At 40.2% G+C, this 27,921-nt stretch overlaps 1 protein-coding gene across 2 annotated transcripts; it reads left to right on the forward strand.

Moving 5' to 3' along the window:
* Positions 1–784: 784 nt before the first annotated feature.
* Positions 785–27,494, forward strand: ECH2 (enoyl-CoA hydratase 2). Of its 2 annotated transcripts, none has more exons than XM_088945931.1 (12): positions 785–982; positions 1,103–1,167; positions 1,409–1,431; positions 1,553–1,658; positions 3,512–3,582; positions 4,235–4,307; positions 6,021–6,060; positions 8,100–8,172; positions 8,251–8,404; positions 9,340–9,410; positions 26,972–27,145; positions 27,223–27,494. In XM_088945931.1, the coding sequence occupies exons 2-12, from the start codon at positions 1,111–1,113 to the stop codon at positions 27,308–27,310; spliced, it is 930 nt and encodes a 309-aa protein (XP_088802057.1). In that variant the 5' UTR covers positions 785–982; positions 1,103–1,110; the 3' UTR covers positions 27,311–27,494. The 2 variants fall into 2 exon arrangements, with proteins under 2 accessions (XP_088802057.1, XP_088802058.1); XM_088945932.1 differs by having other exon boundaries at positions 786–982; positions 1,074–1,167.
* Positions 27,495–27,921: the final 427 nt, after the last annotated feature.

Raw genomic sequence — 27,921 nt, forward strand, 5'->3', positions numbered from 1 at the left:
ATTTGGAACTTCTTGAAAAAGCCCAAATTCAGGCTTCTGGTGTCTTTTATGGGTTGAAACTTTTATCGATTAGATCTTTCTATTACTAAACAGGAAAAGCCCAGAATTCAGGCTTCTAAACAACCCGAAGTCCGTGTGGAAAGACTTGCCAAACACGGCCAATTGCTAATTGTTACTTGGTTCTATGGGAGATTTGTGAGTGGCGTTTTCAATCATCATTTTAAGCAGTTGTTTGGCATTGTTGCCGTTTCCTGAAGCAACGACGCCACATTAGCACCACATTGGAAAAAATGGTGCTCAAAGAAACGAGCATTTGTTTAGAACCGTTTTTTCTGGGCCTTTGGGGCTCCATGGGCCCACATACGATGAGTTTTTATTTTTTTGCAAAATAAGCAGCTTCCGTTACTAACTATCAAACAAACCGTACATGTGCCTGTTATAGAGAGTTGTACTTTTAAGCTTGTTTGGTTTGAAGGAAAAAAAGTAGGGAAAGAAAAAAAAAAGTTAAGAAAAAAGTAGGGACTACTGCTACAAACCTTTTACAACCTTTACAACTTAATTACAACCCTCAACGAATAAAATCTCACACCGCACATCTCATATGTGACGGGTCCCATTTTTGAGATGTATAGTGTTAGATTCAAGTTAGTAGAGGGTTGAAAGTTGAAACGTGTTTTGTTGGCAGTCAACTTCCCCACGTAACGGCAACGGGGGACCGGGAAACCTACCAAAGATAACTGATTAGTGATAGCATATTAACCTTACCTGTTTTCTCGTCTCTCAGAAGAAGGTGAATGTCATATGATGGCTTACATCAGCAATGGACTTATTCGGGTTGATGGACGTTCGTGTTCGTCCTTCCCGTCCCAATTTTCGTGTCACTATCTGGGCACCCATAGCTCCCGCTTGAGAATGCAACAACACTTCCTTCGGCCTACACTTCTACTGGTCGAAGAATAACGTTTTATAAAATCCATCAGAGGTAAAACGCCTACCCATCTTCTGCAACCACTAATTTTCCCCTTTCAAGTTAGTAGAAGCTATGAGCTTAAAATCTTACCCTGATTTCGCAGAAACTAAAGAAAGTCTTTGCTGTTTACAGTAACTTTCATGGCTGAGAATTCGGGTTTCGATCCGGGGAAGATAATCTCTTACAAATTTCCTGAGGTTCATTTTCTAGTTGTGGTTCTAAGTGCTTGATTGCGTTTGTTAATATATCCCAGTTAGCTATACTTTTCGATTTCGATGCTCTTAGCATATTTATTTATTTTTGGTTCATAATTGGATATTTGCGAGTATCTCATCGACCTTTTCTTTCCTAATTTATATTGCTTGAGATTAATTTCTTCATCCATTGATTTATTGGTTTTATTATTCCTTCTTCTTGCACAAATTGGATGCACCATAGGTGAAGTTCGCTTACGATGAAAGGTAAATACCTAACTGTCCTGATTTCCTCCAATATATTTTCATTTATTTTATTCTCTTTTATGTTTCTATGTATGTGATCGTCTTTTAGTTTTGATGCCAATTGCATATTCCTTGCTAGCAGAGATGTTGCACTCTATGCTCTTGGTGTCGGAGCATGTAGAGGGAATGCCTTGGATGAGAAGGAGCTCAAATATGTTTACCATGAAAATGGGCAGCCATACATCCAGGTCTTGTAATTTGATTATACTTGTTTTGCACCAAACTGTCCTCTTCCCTTTTCTTACATGTGTTTCGGGCCTCCAGGCCTCCACTATTAGAAATGTGATGTTCAATGATGCATCTGGTGCAGTTTTAAGAATTGTTATATGTAACGGGGATCTCATGGGTTGAAGCTATATAAATGTAATGTATTTATATAAAATGAAAATAAATGGCTTATATTGGGCAACACTAGTCATAGAACACCTTCAATTCATTTTCAATCATTAAGGAGCATTTTTGCTTTTTTAGTTTGATCCCAGCTGGAGATGGTGTTCTTGAGGACCATAAGCAAGAATGGAGACAAACATTTATCATATCGAGACTGAATCTGCTCTCCACAAAAAAAAAGAGCTTCTAACATATTCCAAATTGATCAAACACTGTGCATCTCAGACATGGTAGGTCCCAGTCTCATGGTGATTGGTGAGATGTGCAGTGTCAGATCATGTCAGAAGCGTGTTGGAATCGGTTTTGTTAGGAGAAGATCCAAATTTGATCAAACCTATAATATTATAAAGAGAATATGAGGGTAAAGATATTGACCTTGTGATCAATTTGAATGGTATTTTATATTTTTAGTATCTGGAAGCTTAGTTTGATATGACTTTCAAAGAATAATCATCATCAATAACACCCTAAACCTCCCTCACTCCCTCTCTCTCCCTCACTTATCTTTAATCACTCTGTATCTCATTCACTCCTTAATGTATCTTTCTCCCACTCTTTTTAATCCCTTCCTTAATATCTACTCCATGGCTTGAGACTGGCTAAGCAATTAAAACTTTGACAGATTGAAGTGGAAGGGAACTCCTAGCTGGTAATAGGGTGGATGCAAGCAAATGATCTAGTGAGTTGGACACATATGCATATTCTGAGGGAGATAAAGTGTTTGTCATGGGAGATTGGTATATCCCTTAGAATTTAGATTGGTTAGAAGGACAGCAAATGGGTTGGCTGATACCTTAGCCAAACAAGGGGTTACTAGGGAAGATTTTTTTGGGCCTTGCGGTAATTCATTTTGTGTAAAGGGTCAACACCTTTTCGGTGTGTGGCAGATGTATTTTGATCTCTAATATTGAATGAAGTTACCGTTAACAATAAAAAAAAGAACATCTCAAATACTTGGATACACAATTGGTGCTTTACGAGAAATCTATTTTTCTTATTTTTGGCACCAAATTTAAAAACCTAAATGGAGTCACGTAGATACCCTATCCTAGAAAAAACTAAGTAGATAGGAAAATCAAAGTTCTGATGTAGCATGCTTATGTTAGTGAAAAACTGGGAACTGAGAGAGCTGCAGGTGATATTTGCAAGACCACCAGAAAGCTGGTTGTTACAATGCCTGCAAGGTGATGTTACGATGCGTACCTTCAATTTACCTCTATAGGTATGCTAGCTTCTAAAGGGGATTATGAGCACCATTTACCATATTGACAGCATTTTAGGAATTGGTCTTAGTAATAAACAAGGAAAACAAAATATAAGAGGTTATGTTACTGACTCCGGAACTGCTACCTGTAAGACGCTACTAACATCCTACCCACAATGTATTACAGCTGCACATCAGGAACATTTCCCCATGAATGACAACATACATACAAGTGGAGAGATGTTCCTGGTGTGCAGCTGTAGAGTCGTGTGGGTAGTGGATCAGAGCTCTATGTTACTGATTGTTATTGTTATACTAAAATTTTATGGTCATAAACTGATTGTTTTTTGCTATGTTTATCATACTAAAATATTATACCTTGCACCAAAAATATATTTTCTTATAAATGATTTTTTTAATGTTACTGTTGGACTTGTTCATTTGCAGGTCTTGCCAACTTTTGCAGCTATATTTATACTTGGAAACATGGGAAATGTCAAACAGATACCAGGGTTAGAGTAAGTATACTGTATCCAGGAAGTGAAAGCAATAAGGTTGTAAATTGTATATGATTGTCCGAATTCGTATCTGATTTTGATCCTATTATAACAGTGGTCCAAATATGATCCATTTATAATTGGATCAAATATGAATCCACCCCTATCTGATCTCATTTGATATACACATACACTTAAAATTTATATTGTATCTATTAGTAAGGCTGGCTTGAATGTTGTGTTTTTAACTAAATTGACATATGTTCAAGTTTCACACAAGTAAATTTCAATTCGTTTTGTTTATGAAATACAATAATGAAGTCATTTTTTAGTTCATTTTATTAATAATATATAATATTTTGATATTTTTTGTTTAATTTATTAATACTATTCAATATCCAATTGAAATCTGAATTTGATTCAAATCTGATATAAATTTGATGGATAAGATCTGTTTCAAACTAGAATATGAACGAATCAAGTTTGGATCTACCTATATCCCATTTGAAGCCCTAGAAAGTTATCTCGTTCATCTTTCATTTGTATCCCAGATTTAAGTTATCTTGTCTTCTAAGCAGGTTTCCAAACAATTTCCTATGCTGGTTATTAAATAGCTTTGTCATTTGATCTTAAGTGGAAACTTATTCATGTCTTTGGCTTTTGTGGTTACCAGATTTGATCCACGTCTTCTATTACATGGCCAACAATACATAGAAATCTACAAGCCATTTCCAACCAGTGGCTGTGTAAGATATCTGACCAAATTATTTATTTTCTAGTTGCAACATCTGCTTTTTATGATTCTTCAAATGCACACTCATATATACCTTCTTTAGTGCCTGAGGACCTGATTGGAAAGTTCGAATGATCTTTGACTACCAAACTTCCCTGAATAACTAGGTAGATCAATAAGAAAAATTTGTTTGGTTATTCGGCATAAATCATTTTTTTTTCTGTTGACAAATTTAGAAGTTTCAATAGTTTGCAAATTCTATCTCATGATTCAAGCTTTGAACTATTGTGAAATGTAAATAGGTAGAAGAAATGGAATAGCTTGGACAATAAGGGGAACCATGTAACTTGAGGTCAAGAAATGATTATGCCTACATGCCAAATGCATTAATAAAGTGTTTAATAATGTCAGTATCATTGTTATTGATAGGAATCACAATAGATACCTATGGTATTTTCTAAACATGCTAGCACGACTCAATGACATGTTTTGCCATGAATATGGGTCTTGGGAGGTTTCTTGTTATAACTTTATATTTTCTTCTGTTTATTGGTAATTGGACTGTTGGGTACTTTTCTCATTTTATGCTTTTATTTGGTGCCTGGCAAGCGGATCGGGTCATTAATTCCTCTTTTGTGTTACTTTAAGTTGCTGTGGTTGCTTTTTTGTGGTAGGCAGAAGGTTCTCATCCATCAAGAAAAAAAAGAAAATAATTTGGAATATATGAACTTTAATTATTCTCATGATGGAAGAAAATCTATTGATTGGTTGTAAGTGCCTTTTTTTATGACTTGATTCCCAACTGCCTTTAGTGCATTAATCATCCAATTATAATTTGAGATCTATCAACATATATGATTTTGTTTTAATTATATCAGGGTAATTCTTCCTTCTCAAAATGAGTCAGTACATTGTTAGCTGGATCAAGTTGGAAGTTTATTAATTGTCTATTGTTTATTTATCTTTTGTTTTGTTTTGTTTTGTTTTTGTTTTTGTTTTTGTTTTTTGTTTTTTGTTTTTTGTTTTTTGTTTTTTGTTTTTTTTTGTTTTGTTTTTGTTTTTGTTTTTGTTTTTGTTTTTGTTTTTGTTTTTGTTTTTGTTTTTGTTTTTGTTTTTGTTTTTGTTTTTGTTTTTGTTTTTGTTTTTGTTTTTGTTTTTGTTTTTGTTTTTGTTTTTGTTTTTGTTTTTGTTTTTGTTTTTGTTTTTGTTTTTGTTTTTGTTTTTGTTTTTGTTTTTGTTTTTGTTTTTGTTTTTGTTTTTGTTTTTGTTTTTGTTTTTGTTTTTGTTTTTGTTTTTGTTTTTGTTTTTGTTTTTGTTTTTGTTTTTGTTTTTGTTTTTGTTTTTGTTTTTGTTTTTGTTTTTGTTTTTGTTTTTGTTTTTGTTTTTGTTTTTGTTTTTGTTTTTGTTTTTGTTTTTGTTTTTGTTTTTGTTTTTGTTTTTGTTTTTGTTTTTGTTTTTGTTTTTGTTTTTGTTTTTGTTTTTGTTTTTGTTTTTGTTTTTGTTTTTGTGGAAGTTGCATAAACTTGCTAGCTTCAGGAGTCCTCTTTAGTTGCTTTTGCATCCATATATATTTTTTTTGAAGAAGGTAAAAACATATATTAAAACTATTGCTGAGAAACCTATTGCATCGATATTTTATTCAATATTCATTATCTCCAAATTGCTTCAATCTTTGCTTAGCAGAGACCGGAAAGTGGATATTTATTCCTTCATTTTGTCATTTCAGATACTAAACAGAGGGACAATTGCAGGATTGCATGACAAAGGTTTGTTTCCATTATTGGACAAAGAATTTACGTTTTGTCTTTATAACTAGGCTAGGGGGATATTTCTAACACTGATGTTATGGTTCTATCATGATAAGTCTGACAACCTGAAAAGCAGACATGTTTGTATGATTTATTAATTTTATGTTTCTTATATACTTAATTCGATGTAAATGTGCTGTGCAAAAGGTGGTCATGTGCAGAAAAGGCTATCTACAGCACCAGTGAGAAGTGATCTGTTGAAAGTTGAAGGGTCTAGAAGAGCTAGGGGCAAGCGGCCGTAGGTTGTAGTAGTAAGAAATGATTTGAGGGCCCATAACTGAACAGTGGAATGGCAGAGCGTAATTCACATAGTCGATCCCATATGGTTGGGACTGGACTTGGTTGAGTTGAGCATTGTGCAAAAGAATGTAGTTCAAATAAATTGATTTGCCTAAAGGTATTGATAAAAGTGAAAAATGATTCATGGTGATGTCTATGGATGAAACTCCTTTTTTTATTGGTTACTTTTGTCAATTTTATTGATCATTGAAAGTTAAAAAGAATGCTACGCACAATGGTAATTACCCCTCCATTACATAGTTACATAGTTACCCCCCTCAAAACAAGTTATTCCTTTGCTAAAGAGTCAGGTATAATGTTAGCTGATCTGTACACCCAGATGAAGATAACAAGGAGTGCGGATCACCTGCCAACAAAATACGTTCCAACACCTACCAACTTGATCTGACACTGCACATCTCATGCATGGCGGGTCCCACTTTTATGGTGGGCCCCAATTTCATAGTGAGATGTGGTGTCAGATCAAGTTGGTAGGGTGTTGGAACGTGTTTTGTTGGCAGGAGATCCCAATTCGATAACAAGGAGTTCTAGGTGTTTGATTTCCCTCTCAATATGTTGATGATGCCATGTTCTTTTTCTATCATTTCTCAACCATCTCACCACCACCTTTAAATCTCCTTTCACTGTTAAATTCCTCATATCCAGCATTTTACCCATTCTTAAGCCCTGCAAAACAGCAAGTTATTTGGCCCTAATGGAGTCACCAACACCTATAGGGCCTAAGAAGAGAGCTAGACTTGACCACAACAAATACTCTTCCTATGCATGATTCTATCCTGAGTTCAATTTTTGTGACTTGCTAGTCAATCCCGAGTGGAGTCTCAAACACAGCTTGTTTAGCTGAGCATGAGTTGAACCTGAACCTGATTAGACTATACTCAATTTTGGTTCTTCTCAACTCATTTATGTATTACAAAAACATATTTTGTATCCTTAATAGCACCTCAAATCGATATATAAAGGCTCTGAATTCTTGGCTAGTTTTCTTCTAATTTTTGTATTGTTGGACCTTTTCTTGTTGGCTCTATACATACTTGCTATACCCAATACAAACTTAACCTTGAGTTCATTACCTTAGTTGTGAAGTTAGGTCAAAAGTTTATTTAGATATTATGATATATTAACATGTTAAACTGATATTGATGTTTGTGAGCCTAACCCAAGTTTGCGAGTCTGAGCTGACCTAGCATATAATGTTCTCAACACTGGAGGGAGGGGATGGAGAAGAGTCTACCACATCCTGATATTTATTTCAAGTGATCAGCAGCCACACAAAAAAAAAACCTGAATGTATCATATGTAAATACAGTATATTATATGCCTTAAATATATAAATAACTTGTATGTGTAAAGTAACTTTTTGTGAAGAAGATAATTATCCACCTGACTTCTAACCTTTAAAGTACCTAATAGAAAAAGGTACTTTAAAGGTGATTTGTGAGGGGTCAAAGCAACTGTCAGCTTCTCAACTCGTCTTCTTGTTAGCCTAATTTGTGGGTATTGAAACAAACAGAAAATAATGAAAATAACCATTGCTTATGGATTGTGAATGGAAGTTTCCCATTGCCCCTATATCCACGCAAATAAATGGAAGTGAACCATGACCTAAAAAAATGTGGATAGCATTTTATATATTTGGCTAGTAGTATTTATTGACGCAGAGATATTTTCTTAAGCAATGTTATCTATTATTACAGGTAAAGCTGCTGTTGTTGAGATTGAAACCACAAGTTATGACAAAGACTCTGGTCAACCATTGTGCATGAATCGGTCAGTGCGATCTTTAGATACACTATGCTTTAAAGTAAAAATGGGGATTTACTTAGAATTTTAACCATAATTATGCAGAACGACTATCTATTTGCGTGGTGCTGGTGGATTCACAAAATCATCACCTCCATATTCATTCTCAAAATATCCAGCCAATCAAATTTTGCCAGTTAAAATTACGAAAGGCCAACAACCTTTTGCAGTATATGAAGATTGTACTCAAGAATCTCAGGCATGCACCATTAAGTTATATCTGAAATAGTTGCACAAAAATTGCTTTGTAATTCTCATGTGAAATTTGAACTGAGAAATTACAGAGATGGATAATTTGCTTGTGGATCACTTATTAAATTACCTTGCATCTGCATTTTTGTTGTATTCTTCCCATACCTGCTCCATGTTCTGGTTACTGAGGTCTTGGTGCAGATTAGATCTGTAGCTTGTTCCTCTTAATAGTACATCTAGAAAAATTTTCAGACAAGAAAACCCTGATATTGAGAAAAGTGTGAGACGATGTTACTGTATTAGTACATTGAATCCGAAAAAAATTCTATAGTGCTTGTAATGTGGTCAGTCAAGTCCGAAAACCTCCAATGGAACAAGGCCCAGCAACAGAACAATGTTAGGACCAAGGCCATGTTCGTTTTTCATTTGCTCATTTACCTGGGTAAGTGAACTTAACCAGGTAAGTGCATTTACCCATGTTCTTTTGTTTCCCAGGTTAATAAAACAATGGTCATTTTAGCCATAAAAAGCCATTATTAAAAAGGGGCAATTTTGTTCCATCATGTGTTAACTTTCCCCCAGGTGGGAAAGTTACTTGCCCACCCAGGAGATGGCAGGTAAGTGATACCCAGGGAAAGTAATTTTTCCATGGGCCCCTCATGAATCTGAAAAATGAACATGGATATCTTGGTCAATGGGAACCAAAATCCCATTGACTGACCTCCACTCTTCAAAATCCAGAAAACGAGCAGGGCTCAATTCATAGGATACTTAAGTTTCTAACAAAGACAAGTTCTTGGAAACTTTGATAAACGAGGGATATATTTTAAATTCTGTTAAAAAATTTGAGATCTCAAGCTGGATTTTGAATTGATGCATATCCTTAGCAACAGTGATATTTGCATGCTTGATGCATAGTGTCTGACCCACCTGATCATGCAGGCATTACTATACAGGTTATCAGGAGATTATAATCCTCTGCATTCGGATCCTATGGTTGCAGAAACTGCTGGGTTAGTTCAACATCAGTTACCTGTAGTATTTTTTCTTTCTATCTGGTCACATTTCGTGGGATTTTTTTGGTTTCTTTTCATTTTGTTTTGACTTCCTAGTAACAATGCATCACTGTATATCCTCTTTTCCAGTGGTTAAATCAACTTATTTCACGCTTACAAATTAATTTGTATTTGTGAGTTATATTGTCTGCTTTTTCTAGTCATACTAATTGGTGGTGAAAGGATTTTCTAGTTTAGACCAGATAGATATTTCATAATCTATGCATTGCATATTCTTATTTCTATGTGAAATTAAGGACTTGTGATCTAGTCATCAATAACATGATTAACTGATCATTTGATTATAATGAAAAAAATTATTTTGCTCCCAACATGTGAGTAACGTTGGCATGCGCTAGCTTACATTTTTTTGATGAATAATAAAGTATTTTATTAATAACAATAAAAGTAAGTTCTCCCAGGAGGCACAAGTTGCTGCCTTAAATACAAAGTAAAATTACAATTGAGCCCAGAATAATTGATCCCTGTTCACCCCTTGCTTAGCTAGTAGGTCAGCCAGCCCATTTGCTAACCTCCTCTCCCACTGAACTCTAACTGTGAGATTAGAGGTAAGCCACTTGAATCTTTTCATTTCTCCCCTAAAAGACCAGGCTATTGTCTCTGGTTCTTTCAGCCACCCATTTACCACTTTAGAGTCACCTTCAACGATCAACCTCCTAAAGTTCAACTCTTTAGCAATTTGTGCTCCCTGTAAAGCAACTTGCACCTCTGCACTAACTGCATCCCCCACTCCAATTGCGCCTGAGAATAAGGCCACAATTTGTCCCTCTTCATTCCTAAATACACCCCCAATACCACAAGGTGCAGGATTGCCAAAGCTGAGCTTTATGAAGCCGTCTTCGGGTGGCTTCCAGTCTACAACAGTTTTGTCCTTAACCGAAGAAGAATTTGCAACAGATTCCCAGTTTCTCCATATGTCATCAAAGGAGAAAAGTGAGAATAAATCCAAAGTTTTGGCCCAGCTAATAGCCCTTATTAGCAGATATTCCCAAACAGTATCTACATCCCTTTCTGTATCATTAAAAATTCTGTTATTTTCTTTCCTCCCAAGCTGTCCATACTAAAGCAGCCCTAACACATCTCTGTAAAATTCTACCTCTTCTCTTAGGCCACCTAAAAGTTGTAGGGTCGAAGATCGTCCACATGGTCTTTTGTTATATGGTTATACCAGAAGATTGACCTGAGCAAATAGGTACCACCTATTATCTTTGTACTCCATAACAGCATAGTAAAGCAGTGACTAGATTGACTAGGTTTTTAGGAGCTCTACTGGCTAGTTCACTGACCAAGTAGCTGGCAAGCATGAGAATTCGGGGTCAAGTCTAAGAGTATCCTTAATTGGCAGCAATGGCAGTGAGTCCACCAGTAGTGAAACCTTCACAAGACGAGAGGACCAAAACTTAACCTACTAGAAACCTTTGCCCAAGGCCCTCCCAACTTCTTAACAATTTACGAGTCCTCATTCCCAAGACTCTGTCGCATTTTTTCCCTGTAACCCCAGGCCAACTCCTCAAGCATTTTGGCTACAGACTTCAGAAATCCTTTAACCTGATCCTTTAGGCTCTCTATTTCAGCCCCATCACCTTTGATCCCCTCAACACCTATAAAATCTGCCCTTCTCGTTTCTAGAGAAGCTGGAGTGGTTCCAATTCCGTCGCCAGCGTATCTTATCCGTGTCCTCCACAAGGCTTGCAAGCACCTCTCGTCATGACTTCGATGCTGTAACTTCTGACTTATACAACATACACCCACAAACACCTAATTACAGACTTACATGATCACAACATCAAGTTCTTAGAATCCACTTTCATGAATTTAACATAGAGACGACGCAGAGATGCTAGAACTCATTTTAAAGCAGAAGTCCTACATCAATCATCACAGTAGTTCCATTGGTATGATCTGAAAATACATTGTTTAATAGCAGAAACCCCAGTCGACCAGCAATTAATTAACGGACTAGATCCCTCCAAGTAAGTCAATACAAAATGGCTAAAAGGAAAAAGTATCGACACTTTTTTTTCCCTTTAGACAGACGGACAGAGACATGGATGCTGAAATCGTTGCTGCCTTGCTGCAGGTCTATTCATATCGAATATTGATACGAATGGGCACTTTAACTGTCATCGCCATTAATGGTCGTTTAAGTTCTTCAACACTCTGATGATCAATTGCTGAAACTCTATTCACTGCCGTGAAGAAGATGAATAGTGCCTTTTGGTTGCTCTGACTCAATCTGCTTGATGGAATAGAGTGGGGACAGTGGGGATGGAGAAGAGAGAGAGAGAGAGAGAGAGAGAAGGGGAAGAATTTCATGCCAGTAAGGGGAGATCGGGGGAAGGATTTCATGCCATTCCCTTCTATTGGGAGAGGAAGGGGAAGCAGGGTCAATTCTGACATTTTGAAATATTTTATTGACTTCTAACAATTAATCAGGGGTAATTTTGTAATTATGTTGACTTTTTTTGTCTGAACCACTGATGGAAGGGAGGTTTTTGTCAAGATCTTTAAAAGTTCAGGGGAGGTTTTTGTAAAGTAAAACTACAGGGGAGGTTTTTATGTTTGTCAGAAACTTTAGGGGAGGTTTTTGTATTTTACCCAAAAAAAATAAAATAACAATGCGAAGTTAGATCCATATCTGGTCCATCCTTCCTAGACCCTGGATAGCCAGGATGAACAATGGGTAATGGCCCTTTCATTCTAGATCTCACTTGGCTTATTGGATCTTTTGTCTTTATTATCATATTAATGTATTTACATTATTTATGATTCTGTGGTTATGTTTAGTTTAAAATTTCTACCAAGTAGCTGACAAGCATGAGAATTCAAAGTCAAGACGAACATTGGGTAATGACCCTTTCATTCAAGATCACTTGGCTTATTGGCTCTTTTTTGTCTTTATATGGTTTTGTTTCATTCTAGGTCACTTGGCTTATTGGATATTTTTTGTATTTAAATTATTTATGATTCTATGGTTATGTTATGCATTACCTTTTCTCAAAAAAAAAAAGATTCTATTGTTATGTTTAATTTAAAATTTCTTTTTTTTGGGTAAAATACAGAGAACTACCCTGTACTTTGGGGGTAGTTATACTTATCTCCCCAAACTTCCATTTGTGACAGATCTACCCTGTACTTTCAGTTTTCAACTCTCTACTCTTTCCAATGGATACTCTCAGTTTTTGACTTTTATGAGACAATTTTGCCCTCTCCTTTCTGCATCTCAAATATCCAAGTTTTGAACTTTTCCTATTTTCTTTTCATTTGTCTAGGAGAGAAACGAAGGAGAGTTGAAACTTGAAAGAGGTAGAGCATCTGCCATTGGATTTTGGAAATGCAACAAAGGAGGGGGTGAAATGGTCTCATAAAAATTCAAAACCAATGGAATGCTAACGGTAGGAGCACAGTGTTGGTATCTTTGTTGCAAGTGGAAGTTCAAGGGGCCTAAGTGTCACTACCCCCAAGCCTTTGTAATCTACACTTTTTTCCTGGTAAATAGTCATTAGCTTGCCATCTTAACTGATATTGGTTTGTACAAAACAATTTTAGAAAACAAGGAGGTAAAATAATACTCCCTGGTCATGCTAGAATCTTTTGCCTTTGTTCCATCTATTGGCCATCATTGAAAGAATTTTGACCATGGTAATATTGGAACGTTTTTGAACTGCAATGCTGAACGGTGGTGGTGATCAGTGATGTTGAACAGAGGCAGAGAAACGACGGTGTTGAATAGAGGCTTGGGGTTGGAAGCTGTGAGGTGGCTAGAAGCTTCAGAAGGTTTGGTTTTAGGAATAGGAGGTGGGAGAACATATAGTTTGCAAGAATATTAGTTGAGACTGAGAATGTGAACTCGATTCCAAAACTCTTGGATCTGTTTTATCTTGATGAGGTCTTCAAACTTGGGATCATAATAGCAGGAGAAGACCCTTTATTTCGTTTGAAAGACCAGAAGGTGGCAAGAGAGGTGTTAAAAGAAGACGGTTTAAAGTGACCACCTACTATTTGCCCTGTACTGGGAGAGGTGCAGAGAAAGGGGGCAATCATAGGTGAAAAGGTTAGGGTTTGTGTTGTAAATTTGAAAACTTCAAAGCCCCTAAATCGAAAAGATAAGAGGGTTTTAAATTTTGGACCAAGTGGGGCTGGTCCAAGCAAACATTTGGTCAGTTCGACCCAACAACAGTGCAACTCTTTTTTTAATTTATTTTATTTTATTTTTATGAATAGGGAATTTCTGAGTCAAGCAAAGGGCTAGAAATCTCATAGGTTGCTGAAGAAGGAACGAGATGACTTCTGGGGAAGATGACGAATGCTTTTGGAAATACAAATGCTTTGTAATGAGATATTCTTACGATAATGGTCAATGTTCTGAGAATCGACAAGGCTCCTTCAATAAAACCGAAGAGATCTAATGATCCTGGAGAAGAAAAGTGAAGGGACAAGGGCTCACGAAGAGGAGTTCGGCTTCAGTCAGGGCAAAGCCCGTTCGATCAGCCTTTAATGCCTTGCATTGAGAATATCTCCGTACTTGTGTGCTTTATTTCATGGGGAGATATTCCCAATGCAAGGTTGCAAAAGGCTGTTAGAACGGTGTGGGCACAAGTCTGCCCTGATGGAAGCTGATCTCCACGAAGGGTTGGGAGTTGCTTCCACATTGTCTCATCCAGGAAAGGGTGAGGAAGACTCTATTTTGTTTTTTGGGGTAGAGAAAGAGCTTGTTGATTGCATATCTTTCAGCCGCAATGCATCAGAACACAAATGTACTATGTCGGAGGTAGGCTACATCGGTTGCTTCTTGTTTTCTGAGTTTGATAAGCGGAAGAAGATTGAGTGTAAGCAACCAAAAGGCGTTGGGGGTTGTTCCTATTGTGGAGAAGGACCAGGTCCTGGTGCTGAATCTTGACAGTGGTGGGGAAAGACTAGTGGAGGATCCACACTCCTTATTGGTTTCGATATTTAATCTGGAGAGAAGAGGTTAGAGGATGGGGGAAAAACTAAAGAAAAAGGCCAAGTTTGTGTGAGACTGAAAGCATATAGTAGGAAAAGAACTTATAGAACAAGGCTGCAAACAGAGACTGAGGTTGAAAAGAGTCGGGATGAATTTTCCTCTACAAATGAGGATGAAAGCTTAAGTGAGGTGGGTGAGGAAGAAATTTGTTTAGATGAAACTCACCAAATAAGAGAACGTCAGGGTATCTCAGGGCCCAGATTGTTTAATAGGAAGAGAGCTTACAGAACAAGACCTTTGATAGAAACTAAAGCTGAAAAGAATGAAGATGTTGCTCTATCTTCTGATGAGGGTAGAAGTCTGAGAAGGGATGGTGAGGAAGAAGCCTGTGTAGATGAGACTCATCGGGTTGATAAATCTGTTGATGTAACTAAGGTTGTGGACATGTGTTGAGGGCCCGAGAATAGGATCTCGTCACGGGTCGGTCCACGAGGAAAACCTCCTGTTTTCCCTTGTTCCTTCCTGTTCGTGATGAACCTATCTTGGCGCCTTTGGTGATTTGTCCAAGAGATCACCAACTCTCCTAACTCACTCGTTGACTGAATAATTTGATGATTTCATTCAATAAGGTTGTCTCCTTAAATAGGAGATTACAAGAGTCCTAATCTGAGGGAGTCTCCTTGTTGAATAGGGAGACTTTCAGTTCTATCTTGCTAAGGGTAAGATAAGCTAATCCTAATCTGATAACTTACTAACAAGATAAGATAAGAGCAGTAGATTTAGATAAGAACAAGAAGATAAGAACAAGCAAGATAAGCTAATCTAATCTGGATGAGACTGATGCTGCCGAACTGGGTAGACTGAGAATCACTGAATCATTACTGTTGCTGGCGGTGGGTCAGGTTCCTGCTGCTTCCGGCGGCGATGGTATGTCTTTCCGAGGAATGCGTCCATAACATTACTCCCCTCCTAGACTAAGAGCTTGTCCTCAAGCTTGAATTCCGGGTACGTGGTCTGGAACTCTGTCAATGGGATCCATGTGGCTTCGACCGGTGGTAAGTTACACCATTCCACCAAGACTTCAAGAACTCCTCGATTGAAACGAGAGAAGAGGAGAGCTTTAGGTTGGGGGACCAGTTTGCCATCTTTCAGGGGTGGTAGGGGGACAACTCGGTCCGGAGGAACACCTGTAAATGGCTTCAGTAAGGAGATGTGGAAGACATCATGAATCCGGCTGGTCGCTGGCAGTTCTAGCTAGTAGGCCACACTGTCAATCCGTTGTAGAACCTTGAAGGGCCCATAGAACTTAGGGGACAGCTTCGGGGCAGCCCTGTGGCGCAAGGAGCGTTGCCAGAAGGGCTGGAGCTTTAACCAAACAAATTGTTCTGGATTGAACGACAGTTCCCGGTGGTGCTTGTCATAGGTGAGTTTCATGCGGAGTTGGGCCTGCTGTAAGCGAAGGTGGACGTCGGCTAGGAGGGCGTCGCGTTTTTGTAAGGAGTGATCAATTGCGTCCAAACGAGTAGAACCAGGCTCGTAGGACAGCAAGCGGGGAGGGTCCCGGGTATAAACGACGCGAAAGGAAGTCATGCCGAGGGAAGAATGGTAGGCTGTGTTGTAACAGTACTCGGCCCAAGGGAGCCAATCCACCCACCGTCGCGGTTGATCGCCGATGAAACAACGGAGGTACATTTCGATGGTGCGGTTGACCACCTCTGTCTAACCGTCGGTCTGCAGCCGGTAAGCTAAAGAGTAGGCCAGGGTGGTGCCGTGTAGCCGGAATAACTCCTTCCAGAAGGCACTGGTGAAAACTGGGTCCCTATCGCTTACAATGGATTCTGGTAACCCATGTAAGCGAAAAATGTGTAAAGAAGGCGAGGGCAACTGAAGTGGCACTGTACGGGTGTGATAGAGGAATGAAGTGGGCGTATTTAGAGAAAGGATCGACTACCACGAAGAGAACTGATTTGCCACCTACCTTGGGTAGTCCTTCAATGAAGTCCATGGAGATGTCGGCCCAGATCTGTGACGGAATGGAAAGGGAATGAAGGAGGCCTGTTGGGTGTAGGTTTTCCCATTTATGCTGTTGGCATGTGGAGCATTTCTGGACAAAATCTCGAATAGAAGTTTTCATACTTCGCCAATGGAAATCAGTCTGGATGCGGTGTAGCGTTTTCTGAACGCCTTCATGGGTGGAGTTATGGATGTTGGTGATGATGGTGGAAATCAACAGGGAGTCAGACGGAAGATGGACCTGTCCCTTATATAGTACCAACCCGTCTTGAAGCGACCAATTGGGGTCGGCAGTGCCTGACTGGATCTTTTGGACCAAGGGTGACCATTTCGGAGATTGTGGTGCTGCCTTCTTAATGTCGTCAAACAGAGAGATCCGGGGTTGGGGAATGCCATACAGAGTCATTGTGTCTTCATCCCGCCTAGATAAGGCATCAGCTGCGCGATTGGAGGACCCCACCTTGTACTCCACCCGGAAGTCGAACCCGAGCAGTTTGCTAACCCAATGCTGCTGAGGGGCAGTGGTGAGACATTGCTCTAACAGGTATTTGAGGTTGTAATGATCAGTTTTGACAACGAACGACCGCCCCCACAAATATGGTCTCCAGTGCTGGACGGCTCCGGCGAGGCCGATCAGTTCGCGCTCATAGGCTGGAAGCTTTAGATGCCGATCGGCCAGTCGGCGGCTGAAGAAAGCAATTGGGTGCCCTTGCTACTGTAATACAACGCCAATACCTACTCCGGAAGCATCACACTCGACAGTAAACTCGAGGGCAAAATTAGGTAACTGCAGGACCGAGGTGGAGGACAAGGCAGTCCTTAGCGCCAGAAAAGCTTCATCTGCTGTGTCGTCCTAGCGGAAGGAATTTTTCTTTAATAGGTTGGTTAACGGTGCTGCCAACAATCCATAGTTCTGAACAAATTTGCGGTAGTAATCCGTTAATCCGAGGAATCCACGCAAGGCCTTGGCTGATTGAGGTTTGGGCCATTCTTTGATAGCCTGAATCTTGGAACCATCAACTGTCACACCCTGCCCACGGATGACGTGGCCGAGATAAAGAACCTGTCGCTCCTCGAAGGAACACTTAGACCTTTTGAGGAATAATTTGTGTTGGCGCAGGAGCTCGAAAACTGACCGCAGATGATGCACATGCTCTACCCATGATTTGCTATAAACGAGGATATCGTCAAAGAAAACTAAAACAAATTTGCGTAGATGGGGCTGAAATACCTCGTTCATTAATGACTGAAATGTTGATGGGGCATTGGAGAGATCGAATGGCATGACCAAAAATTCGAAGTGGCCATGGTGGGTGCGGAAGGCAGTCTTCTTCACGTCACCGGGAGCCATGCGAACCTGAAAATACCCTGATCCGAGGTCCAACTTAGAGAAATACTGCGCGCCATGCAATTCGTTCAGTAGTTCGTCCACAATGGGAATAGGGAACTTATCCTTGATCGTCCGGTCATTGAGTTCTCTATAGTCAACACAGAACCTCCACGTTCCATCCTGCTTTGCCACCAATAGAACTGGCGAAGAGAAGGGGGAGTGACTTTTGCGTATGATTCCTTGTTGCAGCATCGTTGTACACTGTCTTTCTATCCCATCCTTCTGTAGGTGAGGGTAGTGATAAGGCCGAACAACGACTAGCGCTGACCCTGCCACTAAAGGGATGCGATGGTCACAAGCTCGGGGAGGAGGGAGTCCCTTGGGTTCCTGGAATAAATTTGAAAACTCGGCGAGGAGTTTTTCCATAGCTGCCGGTTCTGTCTGAAGAGTATGGACTTGTGGTCTCTTTTCTTTAACCCTGCAATCGTGCCATGAAACTTGTTTCCCATTTAGGTGAAATGTCATTGTGAGTGCACTGAAGTCCCATAAAATCGGCCCTAGGGTGATTAACTACTTGACCCCAAGAACAATATCGAACCCATCCAATGAGAGTACAAATAAATCAACAAGAATTAGTTCAGAATTGACCTGTATCGGGACGTCCTTACAAATCCCTGGACTGTGAACTTTCTCACCATTTGCGACGGCTACCTGTAGTTGTGGCCGGAGTTCCATTGGTAGTTTTAACTGCAGGGCGGCATGTTCACTTATGAAGTTGTGTGTGCTCCCTGAATCGATGAGAATGCACACCGGCTGACCTGCGATTTGTGCTTGTAACTACATGGTCTGAGAGGTTTTAATACCGGTGATCGCATGGAGAGAGATCTCTGGCTCGAATGTGGCGGGATCCCCTTCCTCCTCTTGCTCATCGATGAGAAGGCAAAAAAGCCTCTTGCATCTATGTCCTGCCGAGTAGAGGTCATCACAGTTGAAACATTGACCTCTCGCTCGACGTTCTGCCATTTCTGCTCTGGTCAAACGCTTGATGGGAGGAGTGGCCGTGTTACTGCCTGTACCTGTCACTGTTCTAGAGGTGGTGGTCGTGTGAGGTTTTAGTTCCCGGCTGGTAGCACAAGAGGGGGTCGTTGCTGCTGATCTTGGGGGCACCCACGAGTTCGGTGGACGACCCACATTAAAAATTTCACGGCTGAGCTGCAGCTTGCACTCAAATGTGCTAGCTAAGTTCATGGCTGTTACCAAATTTGTGGGATTCTGCATCTCGACATCCACTCGCAGGGGTTCTGCTAGCCCTGTTGTGAACATATCCACTTGCTGGTTGGGTCACACGGAGGATGCCCTCGCGAGGAGGGTTTGGAACTGTCGCTGGTATTCAACAACTGTTCCGGTCTGTTTAAGGTTAATTAGCTCGCCCAATGGATTGTTGGTCAGTGGGGGTCTGAACCAAAGAAGGCAATAGGATTTAAGCTAGGGCCAACTGAGCCCAGGTTCTTCTTGCTCTAACCGATAAAACCAAAGTTGTGCTTCTTCTGTTAAATGAAAGGCGGCTAGGCTTACCTTATCCCGGTCATCTGTTCGTTGATTCCGGAAGAACTACTCGTAGCGATACAGCCAGCCTAGGGGGTCTCCGTTGCCGTTGTATGACGGAAACTCCAGCCTGTTGTACTTGGGGACGACGACTGCTCCATGGCTAACGGACTGCTGTTCACCGGAAGACTCCGGCAGATCTGGTCGACAGTCGTTAGCGGTTGTCCCTCCTTCAAAGTTCCTTTCCCTGCTAGAAAGGAACATCTCCACCAGACGTCGCAGTTCCCTCACTTCGCCTTTGATCTCATGAACTTCGGAGCTGGTCTCCACGAGTTGGTGCTCGAGGTCATGGACCCTGGATGGTAGCTGTTCCAGATCTCCCATGACGCCTTGCTCTGATACCAAGTTGTTGAGGGCCCGAGAATAGGATCTCGTCACGGGTCGGTCCACGGGGAAAACCTCCTGTTTTCCCTTGTTCCTTTTTGTTCGTGATGGGCCTATCTTGGCGCCTTTGGTGATTTGTCCAAGAGATCACCAACTCTCCTAACTCACTCGTTGACTAAATAATTTGATGATTTCATTCAATAAGGGTGTCTCCTTAAATAGGAGATTACAAGAGTCCTAATCTAAGGGAGTCTCCTTGTTGAATAGGGAGACTTCCAGTTCTATCTTGCTAAGGATAAGACAAGCTAATCCTAATCTGATAACTTACTAACAAGATAAGATAAGAGCAGTAGAATAAGATAAGAACAAGCAAGATAAGCTAATCTAATCTGGATGAGACTGTTGCTGCCGAACTGGGTAGACTGAGAATCACTGAATCATTACTGCTGCTAGCGGTGGGTCAGGTTCCTACTGCTGCCGGCGGCGATGGTATGTCTTTCCGAGGAATGCGTCCATAACAACATGGCTGTGGATGTAGGTAAAGCTATTGGCCTGTTTGTGATGGGAAGTGAATCTTTTACAAGAAAAATGTTCCAAGATCTGGGAAGTGAATCTTTTACAAGGAAAATGTTCCAAGATCTGGAGGAACGCTACAAGTTGCCTATAAGGGAGAATGTTGGAGATCTTCAAGTGCATTGTAATCACTCATGAAGAGAGAGAGACGAGAGAGAGAAAGAGGAAGAGGAAGATATGATTGAGAGAAAAAAGAAAAAACCTTCTTCTGGCTGCCGCCAGTTCATTATTTATATTAACTTAATATAAAAAGAATGGAAATTACAAGTATGCCCCTGGCGGCACTCCCTAGAAACAAACTAATAAGAAAGAAAGAAAATAACTAATTGACAACATCTTAAGCGGACAACCCACTAACAACAACTATAAAATAACAATTAAATAATCCTCACAACACTCCCCCTCAAGTTGGGCTGAATATGTCTATCATGCCCAACTTGTCACATAACTCATTGTGCCGCGAGTATGGAAGCCCTTTTGTGAGGACATCAACGAGTTGTTCCTTGGAGTTGACATAAGGGATGCAGATTTCCCTTTTTTCCAATTTTTCCATTATGAAGTGTTTGTCCACCTCAATGTGCTTGGTCCTCTCATGTAGGACAGGGTTGCTGGCGATGTTTATGGCTGCCTTGTAGTCACAGTAAAGAGACATAGGATTATGAACAACAACTTCAAGCTCTCCTAGAAGGTTTTTTAGCCAAAGGACTTCAGCCACCCCATGTGCCATAGCTCTATATTCAGCTTCAGCACTTGACCTTGCTACCACACTTTGTTTCTTGCTTTTCCAGGTCACTAGGTTTCCTCCAACAAATGTGCAATACCCATTCATGGTCTTTCTGTCATCCACAACACTTGCCCAATCAACATCTGTAAAGATTTCCACCTTTAGGTGATTATGTTTACTGAAAAGTGAACCTGTTCCATGATACTTTTTCAAGTATCTAAGAATTCTCTCTGCTACCTCCATGTGTGGTTTCTTAGGAGAGTGCATGAATTGGCTTAGAACCCCAACTGAATAGGCAATGTCTGGACGGGTCATGGACAAATAAATCAGCTTTCCCACTAACTTTTGGAACTGTTTCACATCTTTCAGAGGTTCACCATCATAGTCACCCAACTTGTGGTCAACATCCATGGGAGTATCTGCTGGCCTTGCACCTAATTTGCCTGTGTCCTGTAATAGATCAAGGGTGTATTTCCTTTGAGAAATGAAGATACCCTTTTCTGAGCGGGCGACTTCAATTCCAAGGAAATACATCAGGGGACCTAAATATTTCACTTCAAATTTAGATGCAAGGAATTGTTTCAATTTTTGTATTTTTGAACTCCAATTTCTTGTAATGATGATATCATCCACATACACTATCAATACAGCAACCTGTTCCTGACATCTCTTTACAAAGAGTGTATGATCAGACTGACATTGTTTGAAACCCACCTGTTGAACTACCATGTGAAACTTACTGAACCAAGCTCTGGGAGATTGTTTTAAACCATAAAGAGACTTTCTCAGCTTGCACACCTTATTTTCACTTCCCTTGGCACAGAATCCAGGGGGTTGAACCATGTATACTTCCTCCTCTAAGTCACCATTCAAAAAAGCATTCTTTATGTCCAGTTGATGCAATTCCCAGTCAAAGTTAGCAGCTAATGACAGGAGAACCCTAATTGAGTTCATCTTAGTTACTGGAGCAAAAAGTCTCATCATATTCAACCCCGTACACTTGAGTGTACCCTTTGGCTACTAATCTTGCTTTGTACCTTTCAACTGTTCCGTCTGCCTTGTGTTTAACTGTAAACACCCACTTACACCCCACGAGGTCTTTACCCTTTGGAAGATCCACCAATTCTCAAGTTTGATTTTTATGAAGAGCATTAATCTCCTCCTTCATGGCATCTGTCCATTCGGGGCATTTTAAGGCTTCTACAACATTTCTGGGAACATGGATGCAATCAACTACGGATAGAAAGGCTTGGTATGAGGGGGGAATGTGATCATAGGAGACAAACTGGGTAATGGGGTGTTTGGTAGTGCATGACCTGACTCCCTTTCTTTGAGTAATAGGAATGTCAAGGTCATCCACAGTAGGAGTAGGGGTATCAATAGGTGCAACAGGGATTGGACTTACCTCCTGGGAGTCTAACGGTGTCGGTTGCTCAATGTTTGGTTGCTCCACATCTCTATCACATTGCTGATCTCTACGACGTGTACGTTGGAAAACATAAAAGGGAGCAAGGTCCGGAATAGAAGGAAGAGAGACTTGGCGGACCTAAACCTGCCTCTCCTCTTCTACACTACTACTCCCCCTGAGGAGAAGTAGGGAAGAATGGCTCAGACTCAAAGAAGGACACATCCATAGACACAAAAAACTTATGACTAACGGGATCAAAGCACCGATACCCTTTTTGAGAGGAGGGATACCCTAGAAAGATACAAGGAATGGACCGAGGGTCTAACCTACCTCGAGACGGAGACAAATCATGGACAAAGGCATGACAACAAAAAACTCTCATGGGAATGGAAAATAAAGGGGACTGAGGGAACAACAACTGATGAGGGGCAATGTAGTTCAGCACTTTGAAGGGCATGCGATTGATGACATAAGTAGTTGCAAGTATAACATCCATCCAAAACCTTTTTGGAACATTCATGTGTAACATCATCCCGCGAGCTACCTCAAGGAGGTGTCTATTTTTTCTTTCTGCAACACCATCTTGTTGTGGTGTTCTAGCGCATGAGCTCCTATGAATAGATCCGTGGGAGGCAAAGAACTCATTGAGCTCACCATGAAAGTATTCTTTTGCATTGTCGAATTGGAAGATCTGTATTTCAACATGGAATTGCGTAAATACCATCCTCTGGAAGTCTTTCACAATCTTTGGAACTTCGTCTCTACTACGCATAGGGAATACCCATGTATAGTGAGAGTAGTCATCAATCAATGTGATAAAGTACTTATGTCCACCCTCAGAGATTACAGTAGTAGGCCCCCATACATCAGAATACACAACATGAAAAAGAGCACTTGATCTTTTATTATTTGAGTGAAAAGTTGTTCTACATTGTTTGCTCAACTGACACATTTGACACTGGAACTCTGGCACTGAACATGACTTAAATAAAACCGGAAACAAAGACTTTACTATTTCAAAAGAAACATGACCTAATCGACTATGCCACAAAAAAATTCGACTCTTATTTGACTGACTATGTGACTCTGAGGATGACACCGAGAGACCAACTTTGTTGTCGAGAATGTAGAGGCCATCCACTAGGCTCCCTCTACCAATCGTCCTCCCAGAAGTTAGGTCCTGAAAAACACATGAACCAGGAAAAAATGTTACACTACTGTTTAAAGAGTTTGTGATACTCCTAATTGAAAGCAAATTTATAGGAAGTTGAGGGACATGCAATACACAATTCAGGTTAAGGCCATGGGGAAGAGATATTGATCTTGGCCTGCAATGGAGGAGAATGAGCCATCTACAAGCCTCACTTTATCCCTTCCTGACAAAAGGCTATAAGTCTGAAACAAGTTCGACTTACCGGTCATGTGGTTAGAGGTCCCTGAGTCAATGATCCAAGGGGAACCAGTGGGAGTGACATGGAATGCAGAAGCCGTATTACCTGATGTAGATGCAAATGAAGTAGGAGTACCAATGACTGAGCTATCCATCTGTCACAAAGCCCTACCATATGACTCCAAGTGGTCTCTGAGGGAATTCACTGTATCTTCCTTGGGGTCAGAATTATTAAGGTGGTCCTGGGTAGTACCGACAACCTGAGTATCTTGGGTTGCCACATGTGCTGCATTATGTGTTGTGTTCATCTTCTTCTGACCTTGTCCTTTACCTTGTTCTTGGTTCTTCACTGCCCACTTGGGTTTCCCGTGAATGCCCCAACATGTGTCACGTGTATGCCATGAGCGCCGACAGTGGGTACAAAACAACTTGTCTTTATCATCAGCCTTCTTGGTGTCACTTTTCTTCCCCATGTTGTTATTACTCATTGCAGCCAAAGCAACTTGTTGCTCCCCCTCGGTTGTAACTATCACACTCTGCCTACTTTCTTCCGATTGAACAAGGGAGTATACATCGTGAACCGACGGGAACTCTTTGCTTCCTAAGATCTGAACTCTCAAGGGTTCATAGGTAGGGTTCAGTCCCAACAAGAAGGCAAACACACACTGCTAAGAAACCAGCTTCCTGTAGGCCTTAGCATCGTCATCATGTTTCCACTCTATAGCCTGATAATGATCCAATTCTTTCCATATGGAAGTAAGGGCTGAAAAATAGGAAAACAAACTACAATTTCCCTGTTTACAGGTTGAGGATTCAGCTTGCAACTGGTAAACATTGGCATAACGCCTTTGCTCAGAATAGGTAGTTTTGGCCTATTCCCAGATCTCACTAGCGGTGTCTGCCCACATAAAGTTCTTCACATCAGGTTCCATGGCTGCTAGGAGCCAAGACATCACCATACTGTTTTCTTGGTCCCACCTATCATGTTCAGCTGTCTCACTATTGGGTTCTTTCACCCTTCCATTTATGTAACCAGCTTTTCCCCTTGTCGTTACATAAAGTTTTACATTTTTAGCCCACCCCAGGTTATTTAGACCATTTAAAGGGGTAATGGGCATGGGAAACATCATGTTTTCACCTCCCATACCAGCTGTGTTGCGGGTCGGTGTAACCCCCGATGAAGTTGAATCATAGTTTTCCATAGAGTACTGCTGAAATCAATCCAAATCCCAACAACCACACAACAGCCACAAACAGAATACCCACCCTCAGGAAATTTACTTCTGGGATGTGGAAAAGAAAACAAAAAACTGCTGAAATCAACTCTGTGATGGTTCAGTCATTAAACCAGCCTGGTAATCAGTCCGACACCAGCCAAGGCAGACGTTAGAATAGTATACTATCAGTCCAACTACAGCCCATACAGTCTAACAATCCAACATCCAAACGAATGTATAGAACCAAGGAATAAGGCCTTCACACCATTGGTCATAAACAAAAAAACAAGAACACATACCCTGTCCAGCACCTGTATGAAGGTGCCAACCAGAAACTGACTTCACAGCATCGAACAAAGAAGAAAGGGAGTCTCTTTCTGCATCACCCTTCTTTGACTAGGGTTTCCTTGATATTACGACCAAGGAAGAACCCAAAGGAAGAGCCGCAAGTAGTCTGCTAGGGTTTCTCTGTCTTCCACGTCCAAGAAATCAAAGAAGGAAAAGAGGACGAAGCAGGTTCAAATAGGAGAGACCGAAATTCTTTTATAGCCCAGAACCTTGCTCTGATACCATGTAATCATTCATGGAGAGAGAGAGAGACGAGAGAGAGAAAGAGAAGAAGAGGAAGATATGATCGAGAGAAAAAGAAAAAACCTTCTTCTGGCTGCCGCCAGTTCATTATTTATATTAACTTAATATAAAAAGAATGGAAATTACAAGTATGCCCCTAGAAGCACTCCCTAGAAACAAACTAATAAGAAAGAAAGAAAATAACTAACTGACAGCATCTTAAGCGGACAACCCACTAACAGCAACTATAAAATAACAATTAAATAATCCTCACAACATGCATCAACCACTGTTTGATGAAGGTCACAATGACTTAAATACAACTAGATTGGAAGAAACTGATAGTGAGAAAACTGAAGCAATGGAGACCTTGGCTTGGCTTGTCCTCCCTTGCCATCAAAGGAGATTTGAGAAACACTATTGGATGGATTGGGGAGAAGAATGGAGGGCCATGGAGGCTTGCTCACTATTTGGACGAGGCACGGGATCTTTGAGACTCTTTGAATGCTAATCTGTACTGCATTTTTAGAGAGTTAAACTCTGTAGCAGATTGGTTGGATAAATCGGGAGCCCATAGGAAATTTTTACATAGTGAGAGAGTTATGCCTTTGTAACCTGTGTGTGCTTCTTGTTGTACATACTCTCATGTACCCTTTCTTGTTTAATGAAATCTGTTATCTTTTATCTAAAAAAACAAAAAATACCTGAAGCAATGGTTGATGTCCACTTCCTCGAGAAAAACACAGTTTTGGAACTGGAAGGGATTAATGAGAACCCTTCTTGCACATTGGAGTTCAGGAAGAATGTTTTAGCATATAGAAGACTTCAAAAACAGAGAAAAACATTGAGATGTTTTGGTCTCAAAGGCTTTTGCTAAACTGAAAGAGGGTCTCTTTGGGATTAGACCGAGCAAGAAGATTTTGAAGACCAAGAAAACCTCTAGAAGTTTTCAGTGGTCAGTGGTTTAAAAGTTGTAGTCTTTGAGTGGTTATGGTGTTGGTTTTTCGAGAGGGGATGTTGTTTTCATGGGGTTTTAAGTGGTTCTATTTGTGCTGTTTTTGAGGTTTTGTTCTGAGGTGTTTGGGTTTTTTGGTTGTGTTGTGTTTTTGGTGGTCAGTTAGGCTTTTGGGTATTGCTGGTTTTTGTTGAGATTCGGTTGTGTTGGTTTCTTGTTTGGGAGTTGAAGTTTGTTTTTTTATTTTCTTTCTCGAGTGACTTCTGGCAACCGCCCTCTGTACTTTCCTTTTTCATTTTAATAAATTTTATTTTATTACCAAAAATAAATTTCCTGACTACTGAAGGATGATGCATGTTAGTTCAATTCCTTCAGGATGTTAAGTGGGAATTAGGAACTTATTTGTTGCTTTCTTTTTCATTATTTTGTTTGTTTATTTGATAGGTTTTCACGCCCCATACTGCATGGATTGTGCACCCTTGGCTTTGCTGTTAGGGCAGTTATCAAATGCATTTGCAATGGAGATCCAACCAAAGTGAAGAACATATTAGGCCGTTTTCTTTTACATGTCTACCCTGGGGAGACCTTGATTACCGAAATGTGGCTAGAAGACTCAAGGTAGATTTTGATTTGTGCTTTGTTTGTTGATTAATGAATTATCATACTCAAAGGACTAATCTTGGAATTATTTGCAGGGTCTTATATCAGACAAAGGTGAAAGAGAGAAACAGAGCAGTGCTGATGGGTTACGTTACTCTGAAGCACATAGCTTCATCGCTATGAGTTGGTATTTTTACGTACATCGTGCATGATCCCTAAATTGCTAAATTGAGGAGGATGGCTTTTAGTGTTCCTCGTTATGCTCAACTACATTATTTGTACTGAACTAGGGCTGAATATGAAATTATGAACTCCCGCAGTTATTATATGTTACCAAATATATGCAGATCGGCAACATAATAGACCACCATGGTCCATGGATGCAGTATAGATTGCATGGTATTGCGCTTATTGAATCATCATCACTAGAGCAAAAAATTAGCATCATTAGTGTATAGCAATCATCGAGTAGTTTTATGATATCTGCCAACTAGTAATTTGCAATCAAGATAGGCTAGGGATCTTGTTACTTTATTAATTGGTAGTTTGCAACCACGTAGCCTAGTCAGTCTCGTTAATCCCAATGCAGATCAGATTATCCAGTGAATCAATAACTCTTGTCAATTAAGTTAAAAAACACAAGGAAAATTAGGAAATAGGAACGCGATTCCTTTTTTGTTTTAACTTTTCTATTGGATGTCACATTGTCACTTTCAATGCAACAAGTCATTATTTTCCTTTATGTTACGTGCCACTGCCACCAAAGGCAGCGAGGACATGGTTCAATGTTTTGA

This window comes from Nelumbo lutea, chromosome 5, assembly GCF_056320005.1.
Source record: "Nelumbo lutea isolate HS-2025 chromosome 5, American lotus-T2T, whole genome shotgun sequence".
In the NCBI taxonomy this organism is placed as follows: domain Eukaryota; kingdom Viridiplantae; phylum Streptophyta; class Magnoliopsida; order Proteales; family Nelumbonaceae; genus Nelumbo; species Nelumbo lutea.